This window comes from Rousettus aegyptiacus, unplaced genomic scaffold, assembly GCF_014176215.1.
Source record: "Rousettus aegyptiacus isolate mRouAeg1 unplaced genomic scaffold, mRouAeg1.p scaffold_m13_p_5, whole genome shotgun sequence".
In the NCBI taxonomy this organism is placed as follows: Eukaryota; Metazoa; Chordata; class Mammalia; order Chiroptera; family Pteropodidae; genus Rousettus; species Rousettus aegyptiacus.
The window spans coordinates 23290220-23302767 of record NW_023416308.1 but is presented as its reverse complement, the minus strand read 5'-3'; the positions used below and the strand labels follow the sequence as shown (position 1 = coordinate 23302767).

Below are 12548 nucleotides of genomic sequence, written 5' to 3'. Positions count from 1 at the left end.
GCTAAAGACCCCGCAGTGCAGCCAGAGTGGCCGAGGGGGCGTCCCTATATTCCTCCAGGTCTAAGTGTTCAAGTCTGAAAACGGCCCCGATCTTTCAATAAACGCGTCCACTTCGGCCTCCCCCACGACTCTCCCCGAGGCTGGCTCATCCGCCTGCAGTCCTTCAAGCCCAGAAACGAGGTCACCCTCAGGTGACTGCACTCGGGCGCCAGCACGTGGCCTGGCGCTCACGCGATGCCCAGTAAACGTGTGTCGATGAATGACAGATGCTAGTTAATTAGTTGGACTCGAAACCGGCGAGGTAGAGCTGGAGAGAGGCCTTCCATTCTACCTCGACCCTGTCTGCCAACACCGGCCTGGGCTACAACTCGAGGACCTGCTCGCCCGCCGTGGTCCCAGCTGGACCTCTTTCATCTGCGGCTTCCTCGCGGCCGGACCCGAGGCAAAGCCGCCCTTCCCTGCCCCTGCTCAGGAGGGGCCCGGGCGGCCCCGTCCGCGCGGGGAGAGGTTTCCCGCCGGGGCGATTTGGCAGGTGCGCGCCGTGACTTCCGGCGTTGCCCGGGAGCCGCCGGAGGAGGAGCAGCGCAGGGGATGCGGCTGTGGCGGTGGCGGTGGCGGCCGAGCTCGGAGGGCGGCTGTGGCAGCGGCCTGGGGCGCGGGCCTGCGATGGCGTGGCGGCACTGAGGGCGCGGGGCGGGCGGCGGCCGGAGGGCGGGCGGCGCGGGAGGAAGCGGCGGCGGTGGCTCCATGGCCCGGGCGCGCTGAGGGACTCGGCTCTCGGCTCAGCCCGGCGGCCGAACAATGAAGCTCCTGAAGCCGACCTGGGTCAACCACAATGGTGAGTGAGCGCAGGGATCAGGGGGAGGCTCAGTAGGAAGCCAGGTCGGGGTCTGGAGTTGGGTCGGAACCGCGCGCAGGCCCTGCCCGCCTCGCTCTCGACGCTCGGTGCCCAGTGCCAGAGCCGCGGGACCGGAGGGAACGGACTTTGTCCTCGGCGCGGGGAGACCGGCGAACCTGGGCACGTGCTCTTCCTGTCCGTAGCGAGGTACGCCTCCACCCTCAGTACTTGGGCAGAGCCCTTGGCCACCCACCCGTGGTTCGTGGAAGCGCCGCGGCCTGCCTCCGGGGAGCGGCCCTTGGGCACCAGCCAGCTCCTGCCACTCGTCTGCATCAGCCAGGATGTGCTCAGATGGTCCAGTGTGTAACCGGGGTGCCATCCCCCTTGTGGCCTTTCAGTGGCGGGGTGAAGACCTGAAATTTTCACGTTTCTGCTGTGCTGTAGTGGCAGTTACTGCCACTGTTGAGACCATGACCTGGTGACAATGCCCTCACTTGGGGGACTGTGACTCGGGGCTGAGTGAGGTCCCGCAGCCGAAAGAACCACGTTTATGCTGAGCTGGGACATCAGGATGACTTGGGTTGGTGCGCATAAGGCACAGATGTGTTCTAGGAAGAGGGGCTTCCTTAGCTCCGTGGCAGTGGCCCCAAAGCACACCCTGGGTGAAGACTCTTCCAGTCCTCAGGTTAAGAACAGACTGGTATATAGAAGTCTGTGGCCACCAGCAGTTTTGTCATAGTTCTACCTTGTTGGCACAACTGCTGCAGGAATTAGTGCTAGCTTCCCAGAGGTGGGAGAGAGAGCGCCCATTTTCTTCCTGACAGCAGTGAAGCCCAGGGAACGCTCCTCCGGCATAAGTCCTGTAGCTCTTATTCCAGCCAGCCTGTCTACTGATAGGCAAACGGTCACCCTGCTTCTGTCATGTTCCTCATTTCTACTTTGCAGTGGAACTAGAAGGAGCTATAGTTTTCTTTTAGAGGGAGTACATGATTTTGCCTTTTTTATACGTGTAACTTTTCAGTTTGAACCTGATCCCAGGTTGCTCTTTACTACTACAGCTGAACCGAACTGAATGTCTGTCTATGTTCTTCGGGTCAGAAATGCTCTCCCTTTCCATCTTCTTGTGTGACATCTTTCTAATTTTTCCGGGCCCAGGTGAGGTCACCTTTTCCTTTTTTTTACCATTCCTCCTGAGTTACTCCACTAGATGTGCTCTGTCCCTGCGGGTGTACTTTCTGTATGCCCCTAGGGCAGAGGCTGCCTCATGTACCTCGACACTCAGTAGTGCCTTTGACATAAAGGGTGTATGATAAATGTTGACTAAAACAGATAAGAAAGCTGAGGTTTCTGTAATTTATGAAGACACCATTGGGTTTACTGTGCCCGAAAGCAAAAGCTGTGAACTTTAGTTTCATTTCTCCTGTGTTGATCTCCAAGAGCATTTCCTGATATGCAGATCTTTCCCTGGAGAACTGGGCAATTATTCAGTAATTATAAATTATGGTGCTTATGAATCAGGAAAGGAAAATTTTCATTATAAATTAGTTTGCTGTGTAAGTGAAGATCTAAAAGAATTTTTATTTTAAAATAAAAATTTTGCTTAGATTAGTTTGTATAGTCAGTCTGTCCTTCTCTAGTCTCTGATCTACTTTCTGGCATATGATTTCTAACTTTGTGATAAGTTCCTTTGTAGGGCTGAAGTTTTGTTCTGTGTTAAGGATAAGAGACTTAAGCAATTTATCTAGGTACAAAACAAGTGAGAGTCTACAACCAGGCCGGCAGCCAGATGTCCTAGCCTGGCAGAGTGGACAGAGAAGTAGGCCCTAGCCTTTTGTAGCTGCATCCTCTCCACAGTTCTAGGATGGAATGTGATGAGGTCTGCTCTGCCTTCTTCACAGTACAATTGTGATGTTTATTTGGGAAGGTGGACACAAAAGTGCTCCCAAGACTATCAAGTGCTTTAGAAATCTAAGAGATAATAATAAGAAGAATCGATACTTTGGCCAAATTTAGCTTATTTTAAACTTCTTCTCTGATAAATTTCCTTTTTTAAAAAAAATCTTCTGAAAACATCTTATCAAGTGTTCAGAAGAACTGTCAGGGTAAATTACCACCAACCTGAAGGACGTGAAAATGGTCTGGATCACTGTTGAGCTGTCCTTGAAAAACTGATGAATAGTGAGAGCTGCCAGGGGTGGAGGATGCTTAGCCATAGGCTAGAGTGGTGGGTAGTGGCCAGTAGTATACTTCTTACTTGGGATTAAAACCCAAAAAGACCATGGTGCTTTGGGGAGTGCATCATTGCACTTTCTGGCTTCCTGATTCTGTCTGCATTCATGTCTCCTGACTTGTTATGTGGCTTGAACAAACTTTTTCTGGTAGTTGAGAATCCAGAGAGGGAAGGAGCAGAGAGACCAGCAATTTCCTCATGGTGTTGGGATCTTTTCAGGCAGTGTGGAAAGGGCAGCTAGAAAAGGACTGGTGTAAGGCAAAGTGAGAAGTATATGTTGGGGTGTAGGCATACTTTCAGTCTTTATTATCCTGGCCTATAATAATGATAAGACCTTTCCCCTAAGATAAGGTTTCTCAGCCTCAGCGCTGTTGATATTTTGGGCCATATAATTGTGTGTGGTGGGACCATCTTGTGTGTGGTGGGATATTAGCATCCTCGGCCTCTATCCGTCAGGTATTAGTGGCCCCCTACCACGCCTCCTCTCCACACAAACAGTTGTGACAACTAAAAATGTCTCCAGACATTGCCCATGTCTCCTGGATGCCAGAATCACCCTTGGTTGAGAGCACTGCTCTATGGTGATCAGTAAGTTAATAAATCTTGACATTGTCCTAGCAGAGTGAAATGAGCCTTGAGCATGGAATCAGACTGGAATCAAGATGCCATCATTTATTAGCTGTAAATTCTTGGGCTTGTGACTGCTGGGCCTTGGCAAAGTTGAATAAATATAAAGATTCACCTCTATCATTTCACCTTGTACCCAGATATAAAAGATTGTCTTAAAATAAGGTATATAGTAAAAGCTAATAATATTTATAATTTATATAGAAGTTATGTGCCAGGCACTGTTCACACTTGTGTTTTACTCTGTATTCTTAGATACAGCATTCTTTATGTATTTAATTTTATTTTAAGCTTGGCCAAAATAAGTTTCATTTCTGAGTTAGATTATGACCATGTATTGGTCAGAAAGTGAAAGGGATAGGATTTTTGATTGTAGAAAAATGTAGTTTGTATTTGTATCTTTGGAAAATTTCATTAAGATTCATGGTTCTTTTAGCCCCTGGGCCTTTGTTCCTAAGAGTTTTTTCTGGAGTTCTCATGCCTGGGCAGACAGTGTTCATCCTCAGCTCTTCAGTGAAGCCCATTCTAACCAGAAGAAACAGAATGGAAAGAACTCTCATCTGCCTTTGGCTTCTGGCTCACATTTTGACAACAGTGTTGAAAAGGTGTTTGGAAAATTTTTAATACTGGGATAGTTTGTCAGTTAATCACATTGCTTTATGAGGTATATTTTCTCTCCTGTCCTGTGATTGCATTACTTTTTCCCCCAACCTGTCTCATTCCAGAAAGGACTTTAAGATATCCTACTGAGACATATACTACCTCTGGATAAAAATAAATAAGTCTGCTTGAAGGGAAAATGCAAGCAGGATGGTACAATAGTGAAGTCAGGACTGAATGTGGAAAAGCCCTGCACAGCTGCTGGAGGGGCACTTGCAGACCTGTCTCTGAGAATAGTCTGGGAGGGATCCTAATGGTGACATTTTATGATTGCAGTGGTTGTTAAGGTAAATTTTGCAGTTGGCTCTAGATTAGGCATTCTCAAACAGGCCAATGTCTGGAGTTGGTTTTTACAACTGAGGGGTGTGGGCACTATTGGTGTCTACTGGGGAGAGGACAGGACTGCTGCCGGACACCCTACGGCACATAGGACATTCCCCCACAACAAAGAGTTGTTTGATCCAAAATGTCAGTAGTGCTGAGGTTGAGAAATCCTGCTGTAGATAAGAACAGCTTTATTGTTATTTGTCTCATCATTCTAACTAGATTGTAAGTTTCTTGGAGGACAAGAATTTTGCATTTTATTATGGAGTCAGTCCTTTTCTTGAGTCTCTGTGCTCTCTGCTTTACCAAATATGTGTCATGGAAGTTTCATCTCTTTTCTTGATCTGTCAAATGAAGCCAACAACACCTGCCTGACCTGCTACCTGTTAAAGGTCAGGGAATGTGAGCTCTTCACATTATCTCTCACTGACTTATGCCTGAAGACAGTAACCAAGGTACATCTAAAGAGGATTCAGAAGAAAATTGGGTGGGATTTTTGCCTTGGATAATATACATGTGCATATATGCACCAAACATTGAATGCTTTTAGAGAAAAGCTCTGGGGGTACATAAAGCTATCCCTGTGTATGGAATGCTGTGCAGTAGGTAGGAGAGAGGGACCTACAGACCACATTTTAGAGTGCAGGGCAGAAGGAAACCAGAGCTACATGAGTGAGCTCCTATGGCCCCAAGGTTGAGCATCTGGTTTGTGGTGTGCCCTTGGGTTGAGCCATGACCACAGGAGGATTATGATAGTGGAAAAGGCCTAACTACTGTAGGTGCATCAGGAGCAAAGGCCCAGGGAGGATTGAGAGCATTTAAGAGAAAACAGAGCATTTTAGGGCATGACTGAGCAGGTTAAGGGGGAGAATGGGAATGGGAGACTGAGCCTGAGCGCCTTGTTAGAAGCTTTGACTTCCTTTTAGGATTTTGGGGGAGGGTCACATTGAGGTTTCTGAGGAGGCTGGGTATAACATCCAACCTGTGTCTCCAGAATGTCCCTGGGGTGTTAAGAGGCAGTTTCCCTGGGTCTTGGTAAGAGATGATGAGTGAGACAGGGAGGTCAGTGGCGGGGTGGGGGGGGGGCGGGGAAGGTAAGAAGAAGTGGGGTAGGCACTGGAAACAGGGCGGAGGTGGGTTACTGTGTGTAGATTTGGGTCACTCTCTGAGTTTCTTTAGTATGCTAGAGAAAGAGTAAAGATGAGGGCTAGGAAATGAGGTTTTCTTAAACATTTGTTTTTATCTAAGAAGTGCTTGAAAAGATGTTTGTTTTCACTTTATGAGCAGAATCGTAGTTTATTGCTGGGCAGCATCTGATTTTGACCACTAAGGAGACCTGCTGCCATTGCAGTGATCTTGGGTCCTTTTGGTGACCTGGAAGAAGGGTCTCTGCCTTGACCCCTCCTTTTCCCCAGAGGTTGCTAGGCTATATCCTTCAAGGGCTTACTTTTGGTGACCAAAAATTGATGCAAGCACATTTTATCATCATGCCAAGATGAGCAAGCATCAATACCTAGAGAGGTGAGTGGGGCCATTGGCAATGTCCACATTATTAAACAGCAGAAAGGGAGCATCACAGATACTGTGGGTTGCCTGCTTCCTATTTCTTTCTAGCAGAATCCCTTTTTCCCCCTCCCCAGGTCTACCCTCCTCTGCAGGCCAAGCTACAAGGGTTGAGTCTTGATAGCCCAGCCCTAAGCTGGTATCTGAGTGAGTGCCAGGGATTTATTGGGGAACAGCCATTTGATGCTATTCTAGCCAATAAATCTGGGAGACCATGTCTGCTGGGGGCTTCTAGGGAATTGGGTAAGAAGGGATGCATTAGAGACCTTTTTCTCTTCTGCAAGACTTCACTAGGTCTGCATATGGCAGCCAGCCTGTGGCCATGAGGATGAGGCGTATACCGAGGATGACTGGAGGGGAAGATGGAAGGATGTGGCTCCTGAAGCTGCTAAATTATTGCAGCCTAAAGCTGACCCATGTCAGGACTTGTTACCATTGCCTGCTGACTTACACAGGGGAGGGGTAGATACCTGACTAAAATTGGGGTTCTGCTAGAGACCTCCTCACTGAAAGTAAGCTCTCAAAGGACAGAGGGTCTGTCTTTGCTCATGCTCTACTCCCAAAGCCTTTGACACACACTGCATTAGGCACTTAGTACATGTCAAATGAGCATTGAATGTTGGAGGAAGGTTGATTGAAGGTGGCTGGTGGATTGGCAGCCCACAGTGTCTGCTACTCTTGGCTGGTAGAGTTGATTTGCTTCAACAAACTTCCTATTCATCCTGGTTAGCTTTTCTAATAGATGAGACTTTCTAGTGGAATCCGCTGGGGATTCCAATGATGAGGGGAAGCATTCTGCCCAAGTGCTTACCCAAGAAGCCTATTTATATAATTGTGTCTTAGAGCTTTCCATTTTAGATAGGGAAGTAGATGAAATAAAACAGATAGCAAATGGTTTAGAACACCCCTGGAAAAAAGAAACCTTTTAGGTCAAAACTTATTGCTCTTAAAGCAATACCTGCCTTGATGCATTAACTAGCCTAGGACAGGCCAAGTCATAGGGAAGCTGCCTATGGTGAGGGACAGATGGAAGAGGCAGCAAGCCTCATTTGAGGGACAGAAATAGACCTTTGTAGGTGCAGGCTCCTGGACTGCTGTATATTCCAGCAGAAGGGCCCCACACCTAGAGGCACTCAATAAATTTATCCATTCAACCAGTAATGAGTGCCAGTTGCATCCTGGGAGTCAGCAGCTTGCTGGGATCTGTTTAGGAGCAAGCAATATGTGATGTATTCTAGGCAGTGAGGCTGGGAGGGGTATCTGCTAGGCGTCCTGTATAAGCAGAAAAGGAGACATAGGAGGGGAGTTTACTGGGGAGACATACAGCAGACATCATACACATGAGCAGTTACCTAGAGCACTAGGCCCGTGAGTGTGGGGAGAAACAGAGATGAAGGGTCCTGGAGAAGGGGTGTGTGTGTGGGGGGGGCGGTGTGTGTGTGTGAGGTGGGTGGGAGAATTTTAAATAGGTGCTTTGGGAAAGCCTGAATGAGAAGGTTAAGTGTGAGCAGAGACTCTGTCACAGGAAGACTCTGAGTTGGAGAATTTTGCATGCAGGAGAATTATTGGGGAGTGCTCTTGGGATCCCCAGCTGCAGGGGAGTGACGGAAACCAGACTGGACAGGAAGAAGTTAAGCTATATGCAAGTGGAATAAAAGCTGCAGCCAACTCTGTGGGGGTCTCTGGAAATGGGATAGCCCTTCAGAGCTGTCCCGAATTGGGGTGAGGGACCCAGGCCTTTATTGTGCCATGTCCACAGTAATTAGGTGTAGGCTGTCCTGGGAAGGGGGCCTGACCTTGGTTGAAACAGTTCTCCCCCTGAGGGCAGGTCCCATCTGGAGAAGAATTCAGCTGGGAGCTCCCACAGCTGGGGGATTGTGCTTCATTCCTGGAGGGAGGGGACCTGGACAGGTTACCCGTGGCATCTACCCATAGCAGACCTGATGGAGGTGAGGAGGACAGCCACCTGAGGGAAGAACATTCCAAGCAGAAAGAACAGCGAGGACTTGTCTGGTGGATGTGAGGAATAGCAAGGATGTCTTATGATAGGAGTGAGACTGGAGCAACACAAGGGCAAGAGAACCAAATGGTGAGGCCAGAGAGAGAACAGTGGACTGACTGGGAGGACCTGATAGGCTGCTAGGAGTCTTTGAGTCTCAGTGCGATGGGAACAGAGGAGTAACGTGGTCTGACTTGGGTCTTAGAGAGCTTCTTGGCTCTGCCTGGGGACTAGGCTGGGCGTTGGGGCAAGGGAGACCCATTAAAAGGCTGTCACAATGATCTAGGCAAGAAATGACCATGATTTGGACCAGGTTGGTGATGAAGGTGATGGTGCTGGTGAGAAATGGTTGGATTCTGAGTGTGTGTGTGTGTGTGTGTGTGTGTGTGTGTGTGTGTGTGTAGTATACACATTCATTACTTTTTAAGTATAACTTGCATAGAAAGTGCACACACTTTAAGTGTACACTTTGATGAATTTTGACAAATACACTCTGTAACCTATTTCTCATTCAAGATATGGAACATTGCGCCTCCCTGGAAAGTTTGAATTACAGATATATTGTGAAGGTAGAGTTGCCAGGGTAGAATGTGAGATACGAGATAAAAGAGGGCTGAAGGGTGACTCCCATGCAAAGGGCAGAGTTGCTGTCCACTGTGATCAGAAAGAAGCAGATGGAGAAAGAGCCTGAATTCTATTCGACAGGTGGGCCAAGTGAGGCCACTACACAGGGCCTTCTCCAAGCACCTGTTTGATGAGAAGCCTCTCTGCCTTTTCTCTTTTGAGAACACTAGTACTCCATTCTAGAGCTATTATTAAGGAAAAGAACAAATACCTTTTATTTTTGGCTGGTGATAATTGCCATATATAATTATACTAGGATACTTCTTATGGTGTATGTGTGGATATGGATAATTAAGTATATTGTGATTTGATATTTTTAATTTGTAAAATTAAAATTATTTTTTACTATTTGAATAGTAATACCTATTCAATTTAGGAAAAATTAGAAAATGTTAAAAAGAAAACACATTGTTAAAACTTGTCTTTCAGAGCATTTGGAAAAAAAATAACTGAGTGACTTGGTGCTTTTTAAAAAGACGTGTTATTTAGCATACATAATACATAAAAGTATCTGAATTTTTTAAGCCCCTAGCCCAATCTCTGATACCATAGCAATTCCAGTGTTTTTATTTTGTAGCTTCCTTTCAGACCTTGGATTGCACCTATAACTGGAATAGTTAAGATGTTGCTGTGCATTTTCCATTTAATATTGTAGGGTTTTGTTTTGTTTTTTAAATTGAGGTGTAATTGACATATAATAATAGTTATGTTAGTTTCAGGTATATAACACAATGATTCAATATTTGTATGTATTGTGAAATGATCACCACAGTGTCTAGTTCACATCTGTCACCAAACATAGTTACAGAATTTTTTTTTTCTGGTGATGAGAATGTTTAAGATTTACTCTCTAAGCAACTTGCAACATGCAACATAGTATTAACTATAGTATTATTTTCTTAACTGTGGTTATTGTTAAGATTCTCCCCACACTCCACCCCATGAGAATATTATTCTTAATTGCTCTTAATTTTCTAATGGAACTGTTTGGAACAGATGATTATATTTATAGAAATCCATTTTTGCAGATAACGTCTAAGGAAGGTCTCTGTTCTGCAAAATTAGAGGCAAAAAAAGTATGAAGAAACAGACTGTTACCAAACTTTCTTGATTGTATGTTGGCAAATGCTGCAGGAGAAGTGATTAAGGTCTATAAATGATATACTCTCACTTTCTTCTGCTTTAGTTTGTGGAGGGAAAAACAGTTGCATGATTGCTACAGTTTCCTGTACTATGTTTTGAACCTCTCAAGACATCTAACACCTTTTAGATGTCATTGTGGTCTTGCTTACTTAAGACTGGAGAAGTTTTTGTGGTTGAAAGGAGTAGTGATAATAGCAGCAGATGGCTCTGTGAGGTGATTGATGACATCTGTGTCCCTACCTCAGGAGATGAGCCTACCTTTCAAAGAATGGGATGTTAGTGACACTGTGAAGGTATATTTGAATTTCAGGCCTCTGCCATGGGCTTTCTCAAACCATTAACAACAGTAACAAATCCCCAGATCACCCAACCCCCAGTCCCTGGCAACTACCATTCTACTTTGTCTCTATGAATTTGACTACTTTAGAGATCCCATATAAGTAGAATCATACCATATTTGTGCTTTTGTGACTGCCTTATGTCAATTAGCATAATGTCTTAAAGAATCATCCATATTAGGGCATATGTCAGAATTTATTTTACTTTTTAAGGCTGATTAATATGCCATTGTATGGATATAACACAAGTTTCTTTTTCATTTATCCATGAATGGACACTTGGGTTGCTCCCACACCTTAGTTATTCTGAATAATGCTGCTATGAATGTGGGTGTACAAATATCTTTTTGAGACCCTCCTTTCAATTCTTTTGGATACATACATGGAAGTGGAATTGCTAGGTCATAGGTAATTCTATTTTTGATTTTTTGAGGAACCACCGTACTGTTTTCCACAGTGGCTGTGCTATTTTATGTACCTACTAGCAATAGATTAGTGTTCCAGTTTCTCTGCATCCCACCAGTACTTATTATTTATTTATTTTGATTATACCTATCCTAATGGGTGTGAGGTGATATCTCAATCTGGTTTTGACTTGCATTTCCTTGCTAGTTAATGATTTCGAGCATGTTTTCATATGTTTATTGGACATTTGTGTATTTTCTTTGGAGAAATATCTATTCAAGTCCTTTGCAGATTTTTTAAATTGAATTTTTTTTTTGTCATTGAGTTTCAGGAGTTCTCTATATATTCGGGACATTAATCCTGTATCAGATATGTGATCTGCTAATATTTTCTCCTGTTCTTTGGTTTGCCTTTTTATTCTGTTTTAGTATCCTTCGAAGGACAGAAGTTCTTAATTTTTAAGAAGTCTGGTTCATCCATTTTTTCTCTTAATGCCTCTGCCTTTGGTATCATATCTAAGGAATCTTTGCAAAATCCAATATTGCGAAGCATTTTGCTGTGTTTTCTTCTACAAGTTTTATAGTGTTAGGTTTTACATTGATCCATTTTGAGTTAATTTTTATATATGGTGTTAGGTAAGGTCCAGCTCTATTCCTCTGCATGTGGATATTGTTTTCCCAGCACCTTTGTTGAAGTAACTATCCTGATGGTCTTGTTAACTTTTGTGAAAATCACATGACCACATATGCAAGGGTTTATTTCTGGGCTTTGTGTTCTACTGAATTGGTCTGTATGACTGTCTTCATGTTAGGAACACACTAATTACTCTAGCTGTGTAGGAAGTTTTGAAATCAGGAAGTGTAAGACCTCCAGTTTTATTTTTTTTTTCAAGATTCTTTTGGCTCTCTGGGGTCCCTTGAGATTCTATATGAATTTTAGGACAGGTTTTTCAATTTCTGCAATCAGTATCATTGTAGTTTTGATAGGGATTATATTAAATCTGTAGAGCTTTGGGTATTACTAACATCTTAACTATATTCAATCTTCCATTTCATGAACACAGGATGTCTTTTCTAAGTAATTTTTCTTATTGATTCTATTTTAAGTGGAATTGTTTTTTTAATTTCTTTTATGGATTTTTCACTGTTAATGTGTAGGCTTCCATTCCAGTGGGACTTGTTCACAGATGTTCCAGTCCGATCTGCCCAGAGAGCTATCGAGTATAAAGGCTCGGAGATAAGAGCCCAAACCAAAGGTCCTCAGGTCATTGAGATGGTCTGCTACTCTCGTTTGCCCTTTCGCTTCTTCTCTCTAGCCAGTACTCTCTACTCAGAGTTTAACTTCTACACTTGGGCCTCCTCTGGGAATCTTACCCCTAATGTAAGGGAGGATTACACCTGACCATGCCCCATCAAAACCCAGCTTCAGTAACTTTCTCTTTATTCTTGCCAGATGGAGAGCATTTATACTGTAGTCATCAGATTGGAAACCCCCGTACAGGAGACAGTGGCCAAGTGTAATGGCTCTGTGGAGAGAGTCACAGTGGAGTACTATGTGTGAACTAAGGTGGGGTCCAGGAGGGTATCTGGGAGGGGTGACCTGGAGACAGAGGCCCAAGGGAAATGGGCTGTCATGGGTGTGCAGGGAGAGTGCACTGGCCATGGTCATTCAGAGGATATATGAGACTGCCTGGTGGCTCTAGGGGACAGGGAGTGTGTTAGTTTATCTTTTGTGTCTGTCTTTCTACAAAGAAAGGTCAAATGCTGGAGGAAGTTGGGAGCTTATCTTTGTATTATG

The 12548-nt window shown here is 44.8% G+C and overlaps 1 protein-coding gene across 1 annotated transcript in view; it reads left to right on the top strand.

Moving 5' to 3' along the window:
* Positions 1-558: 558 nt before the first annotated feature.
* Positions 559-12548, top strand: part of LOC107521844 (protein HIRA) — a 75686-nt gene continuing 63696 nt past the window's right edge. Inside the window, exon 1 of the mRNA XM_016166903.2 lies at positions 559-838. Within this exon, the coding sequence (XP_016022389.1) occupies positions 802-838 (37 nt within the window). The 5' untranslated portion in view covers positions 559-801. The remainder of the gene's footprint in view (positions 839-12548) is intronic.